General features: G+C 41.8%; 1 protein-coding gene across 2 annotated transcripts in view; it reads right to left on the reverse strand.

Annotated features, from left to right (window-relative positions):
* Positions 1–246: 246 nt before the first annotated feature.
* Positions 247–19,167, reverse strand: part of LOC118936478 (dual specificity protein phosphatase 22-A-like) — a 31,166-nt gene continuing 12,245 nt past the window's right edge. For both annotated transcript variants that reach the window (XM_036963608.1, XM_036963609.1), the window contains 3 exons: positions 8,214–8,288; positions 7,947–8,118; positions 247–1,580 (listed from right to left, as the gene is read on the reverse strand). In XM_036963608.1, coding sequence (XP_036819503.1) covers positions 1,380–1,580; positions 7,947–8,118; positions 8,214–8,288 — 448 coding nt within the window. In that variant the 3' untranslated portion in view covers positions 247–1,379. The remainder of the gene's footprint in view (positions 1,581–7,946; positions 8,119–8,213; positions 8,289–19,167) is intronic.

Below are 19,167 nucleotides of genomic sequence, written 5' to 3' on the forward strand. Positions count from 1 at the left end.
TTACCTGGATTATGAAGTAGTCTTGTGGCTATTTAGCAGTATTATGGCATGGGGATAGAAGCTGTTGCAGAGCCTCTTGGTCCAGTACCATACACTTTCAAGCACAAGATCTCTCTATCTCTCGCACACACACATGTACGTGTCGACACACACACACACATTAGTTTATTATCAAATCATAACTACTTTGGTTTGTAGACAGCCTTATAAAATTGCTGTAAGGTTGTTTCAGTCTCAATATGCTGCTTTGGCTTCATAATAGTATTTATTAGCATATATTTTGGGGCAAACAATGAAAGTGTACATTTGAATATTAATAAAGCAGATACAACAGAATTTGTACCATTAAACATTTAACAAAGATCTTAAAAATTCCCTAAAACTAAAATGATATTTATAACTTATGATAAATTGATAAGCACATTTCCAAAGAAGATTTACGGTAGATTTTAGGAAGACCCCATATTATGACTTTGGGCTGTAATGATCCTTCATTTTACTAGCTGGAACGAAGCATTCATTTTCTATGGTAAAGCTGCTGTTATTTAAAGCTTTATCACATGCAGCTATACAGTAGCTGGATCAGTTTAAATTAGGGCGGAGAGCATCTTATGTTCATTCATATGTCCATTCAACCCTCAACACCAATCAGATCTTCCATCTAACCAGCTAATCATGGTACCATGTAATAACATATTGATAAACATATTATTAATAATTTATTATAATGTAATGTTAGGTGAAGGACTTTTTCCTGATCATGTGACCTAACCAGGTCCTAGTTATAGGTCTTAGGCAGATGATTACGAAAAAAAAAAACTGCTAGTCCTACAATTCTTTATCTGTTTGGCCTTAAAAGTTGATCCGTTGGGTTTAGAGATGAGTTGAGGAGAGGTTATAGGACAGGTGAAGCCTCATGGTAGTATGTGGCTGTAAGGTCAAGGTGTTGAGGTGTGGAGGTGTTTGGACTAAGGCTTCAGTGAGCATCAGAGCTCCTGATCAGGCTGCACTAAGGTCAGTTCAGTGGTGAAGGTGACGAGGGACATGGGAGGTAGTGCAGTGGTGAGAGAGTCAGTTGGCCAATGCCCCCAAAATACCCCTATGCACTTGGGACCTGTAAGTAGTAAATAGTTACAGGCAATAGGGTGACAATTCCATCTAGTCTATTAGAGGGCAGGGTGGAGCTATTCCCATATTGCTTTAGGACTAGGGTCTGGAGAATGTCTTGGTCAAGAGAAACCCCTGGCCCTACTTACACCCATCCGATCCTTTCAGATCTAAGTGCCTAGGGGTGATTTTGGGACTGGGCCATTGTGTCACTCTCCAGGCAGGCCTGAGCTGGAGGTTGGTGGGACCAGGGAGACTCGAGGCCCCTTGGCTCATCTGTTGCCCCCAGAGCCGTTGTAGGCATTGTAGGGTAGAGGGTAGACACTGGAGGCCTGGTTCATCCAGCCCTGGTCCCCTCCTCTCCTCTGGTTCTCCTGCTGCTGCTGCTCTATGTACTGGTTCAGCAGCGCTCCCACCTGCTCCTGGTCCTTAAAGGGACTGGGGCGGAAACTGGCCCGCAGCCACACTCGGTACTGGAGAGAAGACAGACAGAAAAGACCATGTTTGATGGTTCAGCTCAATTACTGTTCTATGGTCCTCCAAGGGTGGGATGTCAGAGCAGAGTGTTCTGGTATCAGAGGAGATGTTCTATTGTGGTGTAGTTTACCACACTTTCTCTTGGTTTCTTTTCCTTCCTAGTAGATGGTGATAGATGTAGCTTCCACTATCTACAATCTAAGCAATCTATCTCTAGATCAATCTCTGTGTGTGGTTGGCAAACGAACGGCAGACATTCCTGAAAATGAGGGACTTTCCTCGGCAGCTCAGAGAGCGATAAGAGGTCCAACAGCTATGACCCCAACACACTCACTCTGGCTTTAACAACATTGCTTCTGGGCTTGATCCCAACTTGAGTTCTGTGCACGGAAATCATGCATTGATGCCATTGCATGTGTAACTTGTGAAAATTCAAGTTACACATGCTGATCTCAAGATGAGATGTGACCTTCTATGAGGAGTGTAAGGATCATATCCTTACATAGACAACGTCCTCTAAAATGGCCCAGTGTCTGTGTTTTCTGGGTTTAACGGTACACAGGGATTAGTCCTGGTGAGAGGGCCTCGAGGAGGCAGCATGGGTTGGGTGGGAAACCCCTGGCAGAAGTCCCAGGTCTTTAGCCCAGCGGTCAGTGGGCCCACATAGGGACCAGTGAGAGCTGAGGAAGGGGTGGGGAAAGCTAGCTCTGAATCAGAGCTTTACCAGGAACCTGCCTCCACTTCTCCTCTGACATTTCTGCTTACACAGTAGCTACAGGGCTCTCAAGCTAAAACAGATCTAGGACCAGCTTAGATTGTAGTGACTGTGCAAGTGATTTCTACAAGCTTCAATAGAATTGGGAGACAAGTACACTTTACAAAAAAGGACTTAGGAAAATTGCAATTGGTTCAGAACAGGGCAGCACAGCTGGCCCTTGGATGTACACAGAGAACTAATATTAATAATATGCATGTCAAAACACAACTTATGGAACAGCGGGGACTGTGAAGCAACACAAACATAGGCACAGACACATGCATACACACAATAGCATATGCACTATATACACACACACACGTGGATTTTGTACTGTATATACGTGGTAGTGGTGGAGTAGGGGCCTGATGGCACACAGTCTGTGAATGTATTGTAATGTTTTTATAATTGTATAAACTGCCTTAATTTTGCTGGACCCCAGGAAGAGTAGTTGCTGCCAAGGCAGCAGCTAATGGGGATCCATAATAAATCCAAATTCACCAGAAATTGGATTAGACCGATATTGGTTTTTATTTATTCTATTTCTATATCAGTCCTGGTGATTCTGTAAGTGTGACACACCATACGTTAATTGAACACTACCCAGCCCTCCTCTTGCCAGAGAGGATCCACAGCCTGTGGGACATGCTCCATCTTGCCCTTACAGTAAAGCTCTAAACATTTAGGTCAACAAGTCCAACAGATCATCTAGATTTGTGGTTTCTGGAGGGAATCCAGGAAATAACCATCTAATAATGTGTTGTGTAACACCATATATATTGCGAAATAGGATGAACTGAATGTGTCTGAAACAAATATATGGAATTATGTTCCATTTCAGTAACGCAATATGAATACAAAGAGGGAACTGTAGATTATAAGGAGACAAATAAAATGTTCACACTAGTGTGAGCCTAATGAACCTAAATTTATTTTATTTTTGCTTCAGTTGTCACATACCTTTTGGCACCTGTGTTCACTAATCAAGGTTATGCAGCTTAGATGTGTTCCACACCGCTGGGCTTCTGGTAGACAGGTGTTGAACAGCTCATCATGGGCTTCTGGTAGACAGGTGTTGAACAGCTCATCATGGGCTTCTGGTAGACAGGTGTTGAACAGCTCATCATGGGCTTCTGGTAGACAGGTGTTGAACAGCTCATCATGGGCTTCTGGTAGACAGGTGTTGAACAGCTCATCATGGGCTTCTGGTAGACAGGTGTTGAACAGCACATCATGGGCTTCTGGTAGACAGGTGTTGAACAGCTCATCATGGGCTTCTGGTAGACAGGTGTTGAACATCATATCATGGGCTTCTGGTAGACAGGTGTTGAACAGCTCATCATGGGCTTCTGGTAGACAGGTGTTGAACATCATATCATGGGCTTCTGGTAGACAGGTGTTGAACAGCTCATCATGGGCTTCTGGTAGACAGGTGTTGAACATCATATCATGGGCTTCTGGTAGACAGGTGTTGAACAGCTCATCATGGGCTTCTGGTAGACAGGTGTTGAACATCATATCATGGGCTTCTGGTAGACAGGTGTTGAACAGCTCATCATGGGCTTCTGGTAGACAGGTGTTGAACAGCTCATCATGGGCTTCTGGTAGACAGGTGTTGAACAGCTCATCATGGGCTTCTGGTAGACAGGTGTTGAACAGCTCATCATGGGCTTCTGGTAGACAGGTGTTTAACATCACATCATGGGCTTCTGGTAGACAGGTGTTGAACATCATATCATGGGCTTCTGGTAGACAGGTGTTGAACAGCTCATCATGGGCTTCTGGTAGACAGGTGTTGGATGGAGTGGTGGGTGGCTACTAGTATCAATGCATAGCCACCAATGTGATAGTTCAACAAAAGATTGTAATGTGTATTTATTTAGTGATTTTCTTATAAATAACCTATACACTACTGTAATAAATTATAGGTAAACAAACTAGTGGTACATTATTTACGTTAGATGGGTAATCATGATATACAGTATAATTTTAATGTTATATCAAAATAGTGTTAATAGTGTTAACTCCTGTCATAAATGCAGGAGTTCCAGATGAACCAAGACAGTTCCCATGTCTGGTAAAGGAGAAGAGTTGTTTTCAGGTGTGTCACTGTGAAGTACGTTTCCTCCCACACAACCGTCAGGTGTCACAGCGACTCCCACACATTACCTCCATCCATAACCAGCCATACAATATACTCAAACCTCTTTAAAAGAACATGCACTGTGTTACAAAAATGCACACCAAGGAAGGTACAATGAACAGTTAGACTACACACGATAAGGACAGACGGGAGACTTGAGTCCCAAACCCAGCTTTGAGTCAGACTCTCCACCATTCCTTTACCAGTTTTCACTTCCGGATCATCTATTCATGAGAAAGGGATTACTCAAAATTGGAACAAATGTCAATTTCATTTTTGTTTGCTTGAAAATGTCTCTCAGCTTTGAATCCATTCAAAGTCAGTCAAAGTCAAAACTGAGAAACAATGACCTGGACACATCCCCTAAGACACTATCACACTTACACTCAACAAAACACACACGTGATCATGCATTTATAATCATTTTTAACAACAGACATGCCGTAGTTGTATCAGTGTTTTTGGCAAAGTGTTGTGAAATGAAAAAAAGATCAAATCGATCAACCCTATATACAATACAACACTAGATAAAACTATTGGTATGACAAGAGCAAATTCTCTAAGACACAGTCATGGGAAAAGCATGAAGAAAGGAATCCAATTTCCCCTATGATCCTCAAAATCACTGTCAACTCAACCAAACAATAAGAAAACAACCATTTTTTTTCTTCTGTGAAGACATTTTGCAAGCCTCTGACAGTAATTACAGTCACGTGATGGTTAGTACCAGGCTAATGCAATTTCAGCAAGCCCCTCCAGTTCCCCTTCTGTATACAACACACACGTACTGAGTACCACTGGCTGGGTGCATGTCATCAGCTAGAGAGACAAAGCCCTTCTCAGCAACCTCCATACACAGCTCTCTTTGCAGCATGTTCTATAAACGTGTGTGTGTGTGTGTGTGTGTGTGTGTGCGCGCGTACGTGCGTGTACATGTCACACATCATTTCACAGGTTTGAAGTCTGATGTGTGTGGAAATAGCTGTCCCACAACAGGAAAGTAATTTTCTCACCCCACTACATCTTGTGTGAATAATATGCAGATGGGTCTGACTGACAACACAGATACTCACTTTGAAACCAGCAAACACTTTAGTGTAGGTCTAGTGACATGAGAGTGAAGGAGGTTGAAGTCACGGTTAATATACACGATGGTGGTACTTCTAATTAAATAACTTATGTATTTCTGGTGGACCAGACAAAAATCACATAGTAGTAGTTTACACAGGATCTAATAGTCTTCCGTTGGCCTCAATACATCGAGGTTAGTTGTCTTCTGTTTGCCTAGATACATCGAGGGTTCATAACCCACCTCAGGCATAACAGCAAGTCCAGACAAGCCATCAGTCATCACAGAGATCATCTCCCAGTATGATGAGTTTAGGAAGATCCCTGGTAGGTCATATAAAGTTGAGACAGGCAACCAGGAAGGATGGGCTCCAGGTTTACTGTCAGAGACCCACCTCCATCTACAGAAGTGAAAGTAAACCAAAAGTATGAACCTGACAGGGCAGGAGTGGCCTTGTCAAAAACAGCTGCATCATTAACTGATAGCAGCTGAATGATGACACATTCCTGTGACTCTGTACTATGAGTGGGAGTAAGCTAACAGTTTGGCTTCCGAGTGGGTGTTAGAGAAAAGGTGGGCCTTAACCGGCATTCTTCTTACTCACTGAAATTGTTTACCGTTGATAGGCCTGAACTATGCAAGTCTAAATATTACACCTGAGCTGTGTTACAGGCTGTTTTTCTGCCCACATTGAATTGTGGGAAGCTGTAGAATAATAATAATAATAATAATAATAATAATTTGGGCTTGCTTATGCTTGTCCTGTTACTTGTTGCGTATCCCAACTCCCCCTGAGACACCCGCAGGGAGTGGGGTCACATCCAGGGTCACCATTGTACAGCACCACTGGAGCATTAAGGGCCTTGCTCAAGGGCACAGCGAGTATATTATTGTTGTTAGGGGACATCATTATTTTATCTATACAGGGTGTGTGTATGTATATTGCTTTTCAATTAGAGGTCGACCGATTATGATTTTTCAACGCCGATACCGATATCGATTATTGGAGGACCAAAAAAGCCGATACCAATTCAATCGGATGATTTTTTTATTTCTTTTTAATATTGACAATTACAACAATACTGAATTAACACTTATTTTAACTTAATATAATACATCAATAAAATCAATTTAGCCTCAAGTAAATAATGAAACATGTTCAATTTGGTTTAAATAATGCAAAAACAAAGTGTTGGAGAAGAAAGTAAAAGTGCAATATGTGCTATGTAAGAAAGCTAACGTTTCAGTTCCTTGCTCAGAACATGAGAACATATGGTGGTTCCTTTTAACATGAGTCTTCAATATTCCCAGGTAAGAAGTTTTTAGTTATAGTTATTATAGGAATTATAGGACTATTTCTCTCTATTCCATTTGTATTTCATATACCTTTGACTATTGGATGTTCTAATAGGTACTTTAGTATTGCCAGCCTAATCTCAGGAGTTGATAGGCTTGAAGTCATAAACAGCACTATGCATCCCAGCATTGCTAAGAGCTGCTGTTTGAATGAATGCTTATGAACCTGCTGCTGCCTACCACTGCTCAGTCACTGCTCTATCAAATCATATACTTAATTATAATAAACACAAAAATACAAGCCTTTGGTCATTAATATGGTCAAATCCGGAAACTACCATTTCGAAAAACAAAACATTTATTCTTTCAGTGGAATACGGAATCGTTACTAGCTAGAACTAGCTAGCCATTTCACTTCGGTTACACCAGCCTCATCTCGGGAGTTGATAGGCTTGAAGTCATAAACAGCGCAATGCTTGACGCACAATGAAGAGCTGCTGGCAAAACGCACTAAAGTGCTGTTTGAAAGAATGTTTACGCGCCTGCTTCTGCCTACCACCGCTCAGTCAGATACTTGTATGCTCAGTCAGATTATATGCAACGCAGGACACACTAGATAATATCTCGTAATATCATCAACCATTGATTGATTATGATTGATTGATGGTTTTTTATAAGATAAGTTTAATGCTAGCTAGCAACTTACCTTGGCTTACTGCATTCGCGTAACAGGCAGTCTCCTTGTGGAGTGCAACGAGAGAGAGGCAGGTCGTTATTGCGTTGGACTAGTTAACTGTAAGGTTGCAAGATTGGATCCCCCGAGCTGACAAGGTGAAAATCTGTCGTTCTGCCCCTGAACAAGGCAGTTAACCCACCGTTCCTAGGCTGTCATTGAAAATAAGAATGTGTTCTTAACTGACTTGCCTAGTTAAATAAAGGTAGAAAAAATAGAACAAAAAAGAAAAAAAAAGAAAAATTGGCAAATCGACACCCAAAAATACAGATTTCCGATTGTTATGAAAACTTGAAATCGGCCCTAATTAATCGGCCATTCCGATTAATTGGTCGACCTCTAGTTTCAATGTGTGTGTACCTACCTCTTTGACTTGGTTCATCTGGTACTCCTGTAGTTGCTGTTGGAAGCCATAGTTCGGGCCTACGAAGGAACGCACCGCCTTGACAGCCGACAGACACTCCTCCCAGCTGTAGGTGGTGACGGTCATCAGGTAGGCCACCACCATGGTAGTACTACGGGACACACCGGCCAGGCTGCATTATGGGACAGGGACATGGAGAGCATAGTCATGAGGGGTCAGGTACGGTCAACAGAAAGTTAGTGGTTTATGGTTAGGTGGTGTACGTACCAGTGCACCAGACAGGCCCCTCCATTTAGACGACATTCGTGGATGAACCTGATGCTCTCTTTGAAATGCTGTGACCTGCAAAGACAAAACCACATGGCCTTATAGGTACAAGTACAGAATAAACAGTGTAGTCTAAAAAGTGTATCACTGATCATATCAGGATGTGGATTGTCTTGTCATAGGTGAGACTAGGGCTGTTAAGATGCCCATATTACCGCCACACTGGTGGTCATGATTCATGACCATTTAGTCACAGTAATTAGGCTTCTCCAAGCTCTGATGCTGCCAATGGTCATTAGTAGCCTACCTAACTTGCTAATTGCCTGGAACTCAGCACTCTATTGTCCCTCTAATCACTCTGACATCAATGCAAATGTAAAACATCTAAATCAAACACTTAATGAGAGCCCATGAGCTCATGTTGTGCAACATTTCTATAGGCTATGCAATTGCATGAGAAAACAGTGATGGTCTCTATTAGAAAGAGGAGGATCACATCAGCTTTCTATAGGCTAGGCTAACTATCTTTATTTCTCAACTTTCCTAATACTAAGCAAATTGATTATATTTACAACAGGAGTATAGCCTACCTGGCTGGCATGGAAATAAACCACGGGTAAAAGCATCCTCCATTCACTATTTAAGTGCATAGATGACATGTATTTTTTCCCCCTGACCCTGTTTCGAGACAGGGGTATGATAAATAAACATTTCCCACATATATTATTTAGTATATGTAAAGACAAGATTAAATCAAGAATAGTCTGATGGGTGACAATATTAGCTTATTACTTGTGAATGATGCCCAGATTAAGGCAAGGTTACAGCGCATGCCTTTTTTGGGGGACTTTTTCCAAATCATAGTTGCACACCTCATGTAGCCTAGCCCATAGGCCTATATGTTTTGATAAGGTTTGCATCACAACTGAAGTGGCCAAATAACTTTTTAAAATTAAGCACATTAATCCGCTTTACAAGGAGTGTAGAGCCTAACTGGCATACATAAGCAGTGCGTGAGTTTCAAGTTTGGGGAAGATCATGTTCACCATAAAAATTCACTTCTATAATAAAAGCATTACATTCATAAATCGCATTTGCGGTCACTTTTGAGAATGGTGTTTTCCTGCTAATGGAAGATTTGCGTTTGTAGCCTACTACGGTGTGCACATTGCTGCGCTTATAATGTGAAGAAATATCCTTATAGTTAATCAACATTTTAAGCAACATTTTCGGGAGAAGTGAATTATAATTATTACATTCAGCCCAAGGGCACAATGGCCACTTACTGCAAAATACATAGATTTTTGGCATTACAGCCACACAAAGGGGATGCCACCGGAAAATTCTATGCATTATCAAGTGCTTGTCAAATTGTGAATGAGAGACTGGTGAAGTGTACAGCTTGTGCAAAAAAACAAAGCAGAGGTTATGCCTTTCATGCAACTTTCTTCAAATCATCATTAGAGTTGCATCATGCAGCCTTAGAATGTACTAAACATCAGAATAGATAACCCAATGTTTGTATCACAATCAAAGTTACATAAATAACTCGAAGTTAAGTATTTAGGAGTACCTGTTTCTTTCTTATGCACACTCTTTTAAAATGTTTGGAGAAAATATCCTTTCTATTTTATTCAGCTATGTTGAATTGTATTCTTCATACTAAAACAGTTAATCCACTGTTCCTAGGCCGTCATTGAAAATAAGAATTTGTTCTTAACTGACTTGCCCAGTTAAATAAAAGGTAACTACTATACAATAATGTAAAACAATGCCACAGAATTCTAAGCAAATCTTGTCTGCTAAATAATCTAGTGTAGCCCACAGACGGTCAGTTAATTAACGGTCAATTACTTGACAATCACCGGCTGACAAAATGTCACGACCGTCACAGCCCTAGGTGAGACCAGATTTATAACTATATAAATAGATTTCAGGTCACATTTTATGGGATATGAGAAAGAACAGGAAGAAGTGAAACTAAGGTGTAAAAGTCATCTGGACCCCATCTCTGCACAGCACAAGTTCCTTCAACCTGTTTCATCTTAGTCATGATGTCCAGATAGATAAAGTGGGGCAAAAAAGTATTTAGTCAGCCACCAATTGTGCAAGTTCTCCCACTTAAAAAGATGAGACCTGTAATTTTCATCACAGGTACACTTCAACTATGACAGACAAAATGAGAAAAAAAATCCAGAAAATCACATTGCAGGATTTTTAATGAATTTATTTGCAAATTATGGTGGAAAATAAGTATTGGTGTCTGACTAAATTATTTTTTGCCCCACTGTACCTGTCCTATACCCAAGTAACCATGTATCTGTGTCTAATCATCACATCACTGGGAAGTCCCAGGGCATATTTTATAGTTTAGTAATTTAGCAGATGCTCTATTCTAGAACGACTTACATTCGTGCATTCATCTTAAGATAGCTACTGTTGGTGAGACAACATCATAACAATTGTATCAAGTACATTTTCCCTCAAAGTATTGATCAGCAAAGTCAGTGCTAGTAGGAAAAGACGCATAACGATGTTATGGAGGGGGAAGGGATGGGTAGCTTACTCTCGAGATGGTGGTGGAAGTGATCTCTCCTATACAGTTGTCTTGTTTAGTAGCACTCTCCACTGGACACTACTAGGAGAACCTAGAAGTATTTTCTATTCAACTTCCACTGTCATCCAAGAAAGTCATAATATCTCTCATACAACCCATTGGTTTGTCAATTCAAGCACCTTTGTAGGACTGAGGTAATGAGAGTATAGGGGACTCCTATACTGCGTCCCCTCCAAGACTTTACAACCACTATCATTCAATCTTTAGAGATCATCTTTTCATGTAGATCAATACAGCATATACCCCAACTAACATTCTCCTTTCTGTCTACCCTAAACTGTAATGTAGATCAATACAGCATATACCCCAACTAACATTCTCCTTCCTGTCTACCCTAAACTGTAATGTAGATCAATACAGCATATAACCCAACTAACATTCTCCTTTCTGTCTACCCTAAACTGTAATGTAGATCAATACAGCATATACCCCAACTAACATTCTCCTTCCTGTCTACCCTAAACTGTAATGTAGATCAATACAGCATATAACCCAACTAACATTCTCCTTTCTGTCTACCCTAAACTGTAATGTAGATCAATACAGCATATACCCCAACTAACATTCTCCTTTCTGTCTACCCTAAACTGTAATGTAGATCAATACAGCATATACCCCAACTAACATTCTCCTTCCTGTCTACCCTAAACTGTAATGTAGATCAATACATCATATACCCCAATTAACATTCTCCTTCCTGTCTACCCTAAACTGTAATGTAGATCAATACAGCATATACCCCAATTAACATTCTCCTTCCTGTCTACCCTAAACTGTAATGTAGACCAATACAGCATATACCCCAATTAACATTCTCCTTCCTGTCTACCCTAAACTTGTTTTTGGTGTTGGTGGATGACTACCACTCCAAACACTATTGGGAAATAGTAGTGAAGCATTGCGCAATAGGAGAGTCATATGGTGGGGAGTATTGTCCTATAACAGCAAAGTCTGCTTGGTTACCCAACCAACTCAACAGCCAGGGGCTAAAATAGATGGATTGCACGTTCCCTCCTCACTTGGAGCCAAACTCTTGCTGAAAGATGTCTCCTCAGCACTTTTCTAATTATTTCTGGTCCAGCAGTTTCCGGCTATCTTGTTAAATGTGCAGAAATGTATTAGGTTCCGAGTATTTTGTGTTTTGACAGGCTGAACTCCAAATCAAAACAAAAAGAATTAGGATCTTACAATGAGTACACAAAACATTAAGAACATCTGCACTTTCCATGACAGATTGACCAGGTGAATTCAGGTGAAAGCTATGATCCCTTATTGATGTCACTTGATTGAATCCAATTCAATCAGTGTAGATGAAGGGGCGGAGACAGGCTAAAGAAAAATGATTACGCCTTGAGACACGGATTGTGTATGTGTGCCATTCAGAGGGTGAATGGGCAAGAAACAAATAGTGCCTGGGGAGGGAGGGGGGGGGGGGGGGTTGGTATACTCAGTGTATATTTAACCGAGGAGGTGTGATATATGGCCAATATACCATGGCTAACGTCTGTTCTTAGGCACAACACATCGCAGAGTGCCTGGACACAGCCCTTAGCCGTGGTATATTGGCCATATATCACAACCCCCAAGGTGCCTTAATGCTATTATAAACTGGTTACCAATGTAATTAGAGCAGTACAAATACATGTTTTGTCATACACGTGGTATACGGTCTGATATACCACAGCTGTCAGCCAAATCAGCATTCAGTGCTCGAACCACCCATATTAAAATCACAAATGAAGGACAGTGGCAAACTGTATCCAAATAAAGACTGTGGTGCTTTAGTTTTGTGATATCTGGTAACTGAAGATAAAGCACCTGATTCTAATTATAATTCTTGGTTCTTGAGTGTTTAATAAAACATCACGAAGTGAGGGTCAGGTCCGCATCCTACCACAATCATTTGACACACTCGGACTCATCAGGAGCTCACAGACATTTATTTATTTCACCTTTATTTAACCAGGTAGGCCAGTTGAAAACAAGTTCTCATTTACAACTACGACCTGGCCAAGATAAAGCAAAGCAGTGCGACAAAACAGAGTTACACAAAGTCCTAGCCCCTAGCCATGTCAGTCCCTGGCCTGGTCTCTAAAAGCGGGGAACAGGGGGACGTGATGAAACCAGCGGGATGACCGTTAGCCCTGTTTTCCAAGCCTAGGGATTGTGACAGAGGGACTATAATAGACCTGGTGACCGAGGCACAGCAGGATGTCACAGCAAGGCTTCCTTCCTGCTGCCTGCAGACCAGTTGGTTGCGACAGGGGGGGGGGGGGGGTCAGAGGCCCCCCAACCCAACAACAACATCCCCTCCTCACCTCATCCTCAACCTCCAACTACCCTCATCATTATCATCATCATCTCTCTCCTCCTTTTCCTCTGAGAAGACAAGTGACTGACAGACTGACTGAGTTACGCTCTGCTTGCGGAGGTTTAAAAAAAAGACTTGTTAGTCACCAAAGTTATGGAGCAGGTCTTTAACACTAGTGTCTGTCTCTGACTGACTGGCAGACAGGGTGTTTCTGTCCAGGTATGAAAAGCAGGGTAGGACATTCCACCCTGGTAGTTATCCTTACTGCGCTACACAGCGTGCTACAATACTAATGTAATGAGCAGTAATTCATGTGGACAGTGGACACAGAACAAACTCAACAGATGGTGCAGGTCATAGGTGCCAGGGAAGTAGCTAGCTCTCATTTATAGGAGCTCTAATAGTGGTGCATGGCACAAAGGTTATGAGTATGACTAAAGACTAGGGTTGAATAGCGGGTACTGGGTTACTGAGATTTACCGCCCAAACCAACTCCCTTTACCTGGAGTAAATAACGGTGAGAAACCGGTAAATTATAATAAATGATTTATATGAACAGCATGCAGTGAAATGGAACTGTTACATTTATAAGTGATGTATAAATCTGGCTTCTCTACGGCCTTCTATTTGACATCTGCACGACCAGTCATCTTGTCATGGTAACTGTTTCTCTTGTGACAGGTAGGCCCTGCATGTGCTGTATTTCCTATGGTAGAGTAACATAAGGACTGAATACGCATCTAATTTATACATCTCCATCTGGCTTTCAGGGGTGACCAAATTTATGGAATGATTATTTTATTTATTTCAGCTGCAGAGTTTTAAAAACAGCCCATCACTCGAATATTGTTGCTCTCTCACAGTCTCTCTCTCTCCATCAATTACATTCAAATTGCATTTAAAATAGATAGACAATATGTATATTTTTTAAATACACATACATACACATTCATTCCATGTTTTTTCTTTATTTTTTACTATTTTCTACATTGTAAAATAATAGTGAAGACATCAAAACTATGAAATAACACACGGAATCATGTAGAAATAAATAAAAAAAGTGTTAAATAAAAATATATTTTATATGAGATTCTTCAAAATAGTCACCCTTTGCCTTGATGACAGCTTTGCACACTTTTGGCATTGACTCACCAGGCTTCATGAGGTAGTCACCTGGAATGCATTTCAATTAACAGGTGTGCCTTGTTAAAAGTACATTTGTGGAATTTTTATCCTTCTTAATGCGTTTGAGGCAATATCAGTTGTGTTGTGACAAGGTAGTGGTGGTATACAGAAGTTAGCCCTATTTGGTAAAAGACCAAGCCCATATTATGGTAAGAACAGATCAAATAAGCAAAGAGACTTGACAGTCCATTACTTTAAGACATGAAGATCAGTCAATACGGAACATGTCAAGAACTTTGACAGTTTCTTCAAGTGCAGTCGCAAAAACCATCAAGCGCTATGATGAAACTGGCTCTAATGAGGACCACCACAGGAAAGGAAGACCCAGAGTTACCTCTGCTGCAGAGGATAAATTCATTAGAGTTAACTGCACCTCAGATTGAAGCCCAAATAAATGCTTCACAAGAGTTCAAGCAACAGAGACATCTCAACATCAACTGTTCAGAGGAGACGGTGTGAATCAGGCCTTCATGGTCAAATTGCTGCAAAGAAACCCCTACTAAAAATGACAACAATAATAAGAAGAGAGAAAAAAATACAAGCAATGGACATTAGACCGGTGGAAATCTGTCCTTTTGTCAGATTGAGATTTTTGGTTCCAACCGCCATGTCTTTGCGAGATGCAGAATAGGTAAACGGATGATCTCCACATGTGTGATGGTGCTTTGATGGTGACAATGTCTGTAATTTATTTAGAATTCAAGGCATACTTAACCAGCATGGCTACCACAGCATTCTGCAGCGATATGCCATGCCATCTGGTTTGTGCTTAGTGGGACTATCATTTGTTTTTTAACAGGACAATGACCCAACACACCTCCAGGCTGTATAAGGGCTATTTGACCAAGGAGAGTGAGGGAGTTCTGCATCAGATGACCTGGCCTCCACAATCACCCGACCTCAACCCAATTGAGATGGTTTGGGATGAGTTGGACAGCAGAGTGAAGGAAAAGTAGGCAACAAGTGCTCAGCATGTGGGAACTCCTTCAAGGCTTGTGGAAAAGCATTCCAAGTGAAGCCGGTTGCGAGACTGCCAAAAGTGCCAAAATGCCAAAATCAAGGCAAAGGGTGGCTACTTTTATGAATCTAAAATATACCTTTTTTTTTAAAACACTTTTTTGGTTACTACATAATTCCATCAGTGTTATTTCATAGTTTTGATGTCTTCACTATTATTCTACAATGTAGAAAATAGTAAAAATAAAGAAAAACCCTTGAATGAGTAGGTGTCCAAACTTTTGACTTTCAGGAAAAATAAATCCAATGCAGTACTAGCTTTATATGTAGCTAATGAATGATGGGTTATGCATAAGCTTCTAACTTATAGCCTCTGTCTTTTGCGCAATATGTACCTGCGCTCCGCTGACCCCTCTCCTTAATAAAAAACGCCCCTTAGCTCTTGTAGTCCCAGAAAAAGCTTGCCAGACATTTTTGTTGCTGTTGCATTTCTTATATTCGAAGAGGGATGCAAGCTCTTGTTTGCTGAACGTTAAATACAGCAGCCAATAGAACTCACCGGGAGTTTAAAAGAAGAGAGAGCGGGCGATGGCGGTAGGCTAAAGCAGTTATTTGTTCAGACCCATAACCATTCAGTCTTCGTGAAGAAAAGTGAAAGCCATCTGGATCTTATTCTAGCCCTACATTATTCAAGCATGTCATTACAATGATGAAGATAAAGACAATGAAACTTATTTAATTTAACTCTTGAAAAAAGAAGGAATGAAGCAACAACAGAGGGAGAAAGAGGAGGCTAAAATGCACATCACACAATATTAGGGGAAATATTATTAATAATATGATGTGCAAGTAGAAATACTTGTGCAAAAGAGCAAAATAAATAAAAACAATATGGGGATGAGGTAGTTGGATGGGCTATTTACAGATAGGCTGTGTACAGCTGCAGCGATCGGTAAGCTGCTCAAATAGCTGATGCTTAAAGTTTGTGAGGGAGATATAATTCTCCAACTTCAGAAATGTTTGCAATTCGTTCGTCATTGGCAGCAGAGAACTGTAAGGAAAGGCAGCCAAAGAAGGTGTTGGCTTTGGGGAGGACCAGTGAGATATACCTGAGCACGTGGGTGTTGTTAAGGTGACCAGTGAGCTGCGATAAGGCAGAGTTTTACCTAGCAAAGACTTATAGATGATTTGGAGCCAGTGGGTCTGGCGATGAATATGTAGCAATGGCCAGCCGACGAGAGCATACAGGTCACAGTGGTGGGTAGTATATGAGGCTTTGGTGACAAAAGGGATGGCACTGTGATAGACTGCTTCCAATTTGCTGAGTAGTGTGTTGGAGTCTATTTTGTAAATGACATCGCCGAAGTCGAAGATCGGTAGGATAGTCAGTTTTAGGAGGGTATGTTTGGCAGCGTGAGTGGAGGAGGCTTTGTTGCGAAATAGGAAGCCGATTCTAGATGTAATTTTGGTTTGGAGATGCTTAATAATGAGTCTGGAGGGAGAGTTTACAGTCTAGCCAGACACCTAGGTATTTGTAGTTGTCCACATATTCTAAGTCAGAACTGTCCAGAGTAGTGATGCTAGTCGGGTGGGCAGCGATCGGTTGAAGAGCATGCATTTAGTTTTACTAGCGTTTAAGAGCAGTTGGAGGCCACGGAAGGAGTGTTGCATGGCATTGAAGCTTGTTTGGAGGTTTGTCAACAGTGTCCAAAGTAGGGCCAGATGTATACAGAATGGTATCGTCTGCGTAGAGGTGAATCAAGGAATCATCCGCAGCAAGAGCGACATCAATGATATATACAGAGAAAAGAGTCGGCCCGAGAATTGAACCCTGTGGTACCCCCATAGAGACTGCCAGAGGTCCGTACAACAAGCCCTCCAATTTGACACACTGAACTCTATCTAATGAAGTAGTTGGTGAACCGGGGCGAGGCAGTCATTTGAGAAACCAAGGCTGTTGAGTCTGCCGATAAGAATACAGTGATTGACAGAGTCGAAAGCCTTGGCCAGGTCAATGAAGACGGCTGCACAGTACTGTCTTTTATCGATGGCGGTTATGATATTGTTTAGTACCTTGAGCGAGACTGAGGTGCTCCGGTGACCAGCTTGGAAACCGGATTGCACAGCAGAGAAGGTACGGTGGTATTCGAAATGGTCAGTGATCTGTTTGTTAACTTGGCTTTTGAAGATTTTAGAAAGGCAGGGCAGGATGGATATAGGTCTGCAACAGTTTGGGTCTAGAGTGTCACCCCCTTTGAAGAGATGACCGCGGCAGCTTTCCAAATCTTTAAGAATCTCAAGATGATACAAAAGAGAGGTTGAACAGACTAGTAATAGGGGTTGCAACAATGGCGGCTGATAAATTTAGAAAGAGAGGGTCCAGATTGTCTAGCCCAGCTGATTTGTACGGGTCCAGGTTTTGCAGCTCTTTCAGAACATCTGCTATCTGGATTTGGTTGAAGGAGAAATGGGGAGACTTGGGCAAGTAGCTGCGGGGGGTGCGGAGCTGTTGGCCGGGGTTGGGGTAGCCAGGAGAAAAGCATGGCCAGCCGTAGAGAAATGATTATTGAAATTCTCGATTATCGTGGATTTGTCGGTGGTGACAGTGTTTCCTAGCCTCAGTGCAGTGGGCAGCTGGGGGTGGTGCTCTTATTCTCCATGGACTTTACAGTGTCCCAAAACATTTTGAAGTTAGAACTACAGGATGCAAATTTCTGTTTGAAAAAGCTAGCCTTTGCTTTCCTAACTGACTGTGTGTATCGGTTCCTGACTTCCCTGAAAAGTTGCATATCGCAGGAACTATTCGATGCTAATGCAGTACACCACAGGATATTTTTGTGCTGGTTGAGGGAAGGGCTATATCTGTTCTTAGTTATACATTTTGAAAGGGGCATGCTTATTGAAGATGGTGAGGAAATTACTTTTAAAAGAACAACCAGGCATCCTCTACTGACGGGATGAGGTCAATATCCTTCCAGGATACCCGGGCCAGGTCAATTAGAAAGGCCTGCTCTCTGAAGTGTTTTAGGGAGCAATTGATAGTGAGGAGGGGTGGTCGTTTGACCGCGGACCCATAACGGATGCAGGCAATGAGGCTGTGATCGCTAAGATCCTGATTGAAAACAGCAGAGGTGTATTTGGAGGGCAAGTTGGTCAGGATAATATCTATGAGGGTGACCATGTTTACGGATTTAGGGTTGTACCTGGTGGGTTCCTAATTTATGTGAGATTGAGGGCATCTAGTTTAGATTGTATGGAGGCCAGGGTGATAAGCATATCCCAGTTTAGGTCACCTAACAGAACGAACTCTGAAGATAGATGGGGGGGAATCAATTCACATATGGTGTCCAGGGCACAGCTGGGAGCTGAGGGGGTTCTATAACAGGTGGCAACAGTGAGAGACATTTCTGGAGAGATTAATTTTTAAAATTAGAAGCTCAAACTATTTGGGCATAGACCTGGAAAGTAAGCCTGCAAAGTTCTGTCAATCTCTGCAGTAGATTACAACTCCTCCCCCTTTGGCAGTTCTATCTTGACGGAAAATGTTGTAATTGGGGATGGAAATCTTAGAATTTTTGGTGGCCTTCCTAAGCCAGGATTCAGACATGGCAAGGACATCAGGGTTGGCGGAGTGTGCAAAAGCAGTGAGAAAAACAAACAAGGAGGCTTCTGGATGTTAACATGCATGAAACCAAGGCGTTTACGGTTACAGAAGTCAACAAATGAAAGCGCCTGGGGGGACACAGGGCCTGCGTTAACCTCTACATCACCCAAGGAACAGAGGAGGAATAGGATGAGGGTACGGCTGAAGGCTATCAAAACTGGTCGTCTAGTGCGTTGGGGACAGAGAATAAAAGGAGAAGATTCCTGGGCGTGGCAGGATA

Source organism: Oncorhynchus mykiss, chromosome 26 (assembly GCF_013265735.2).
Source record: "Oncorhynchus mykiss isolate Arlee chromosome 26, USDA_OmykA_1.1, whole genome shotgun sequence".
In the NCBI taxonomy this organism is placed as follows: Eukaryota; Metazoa; Chordata; class Actinopteri; order Salmoniformes; family Salmonidae; genus Oncorhynchus; species Oncorhynchus mykiss.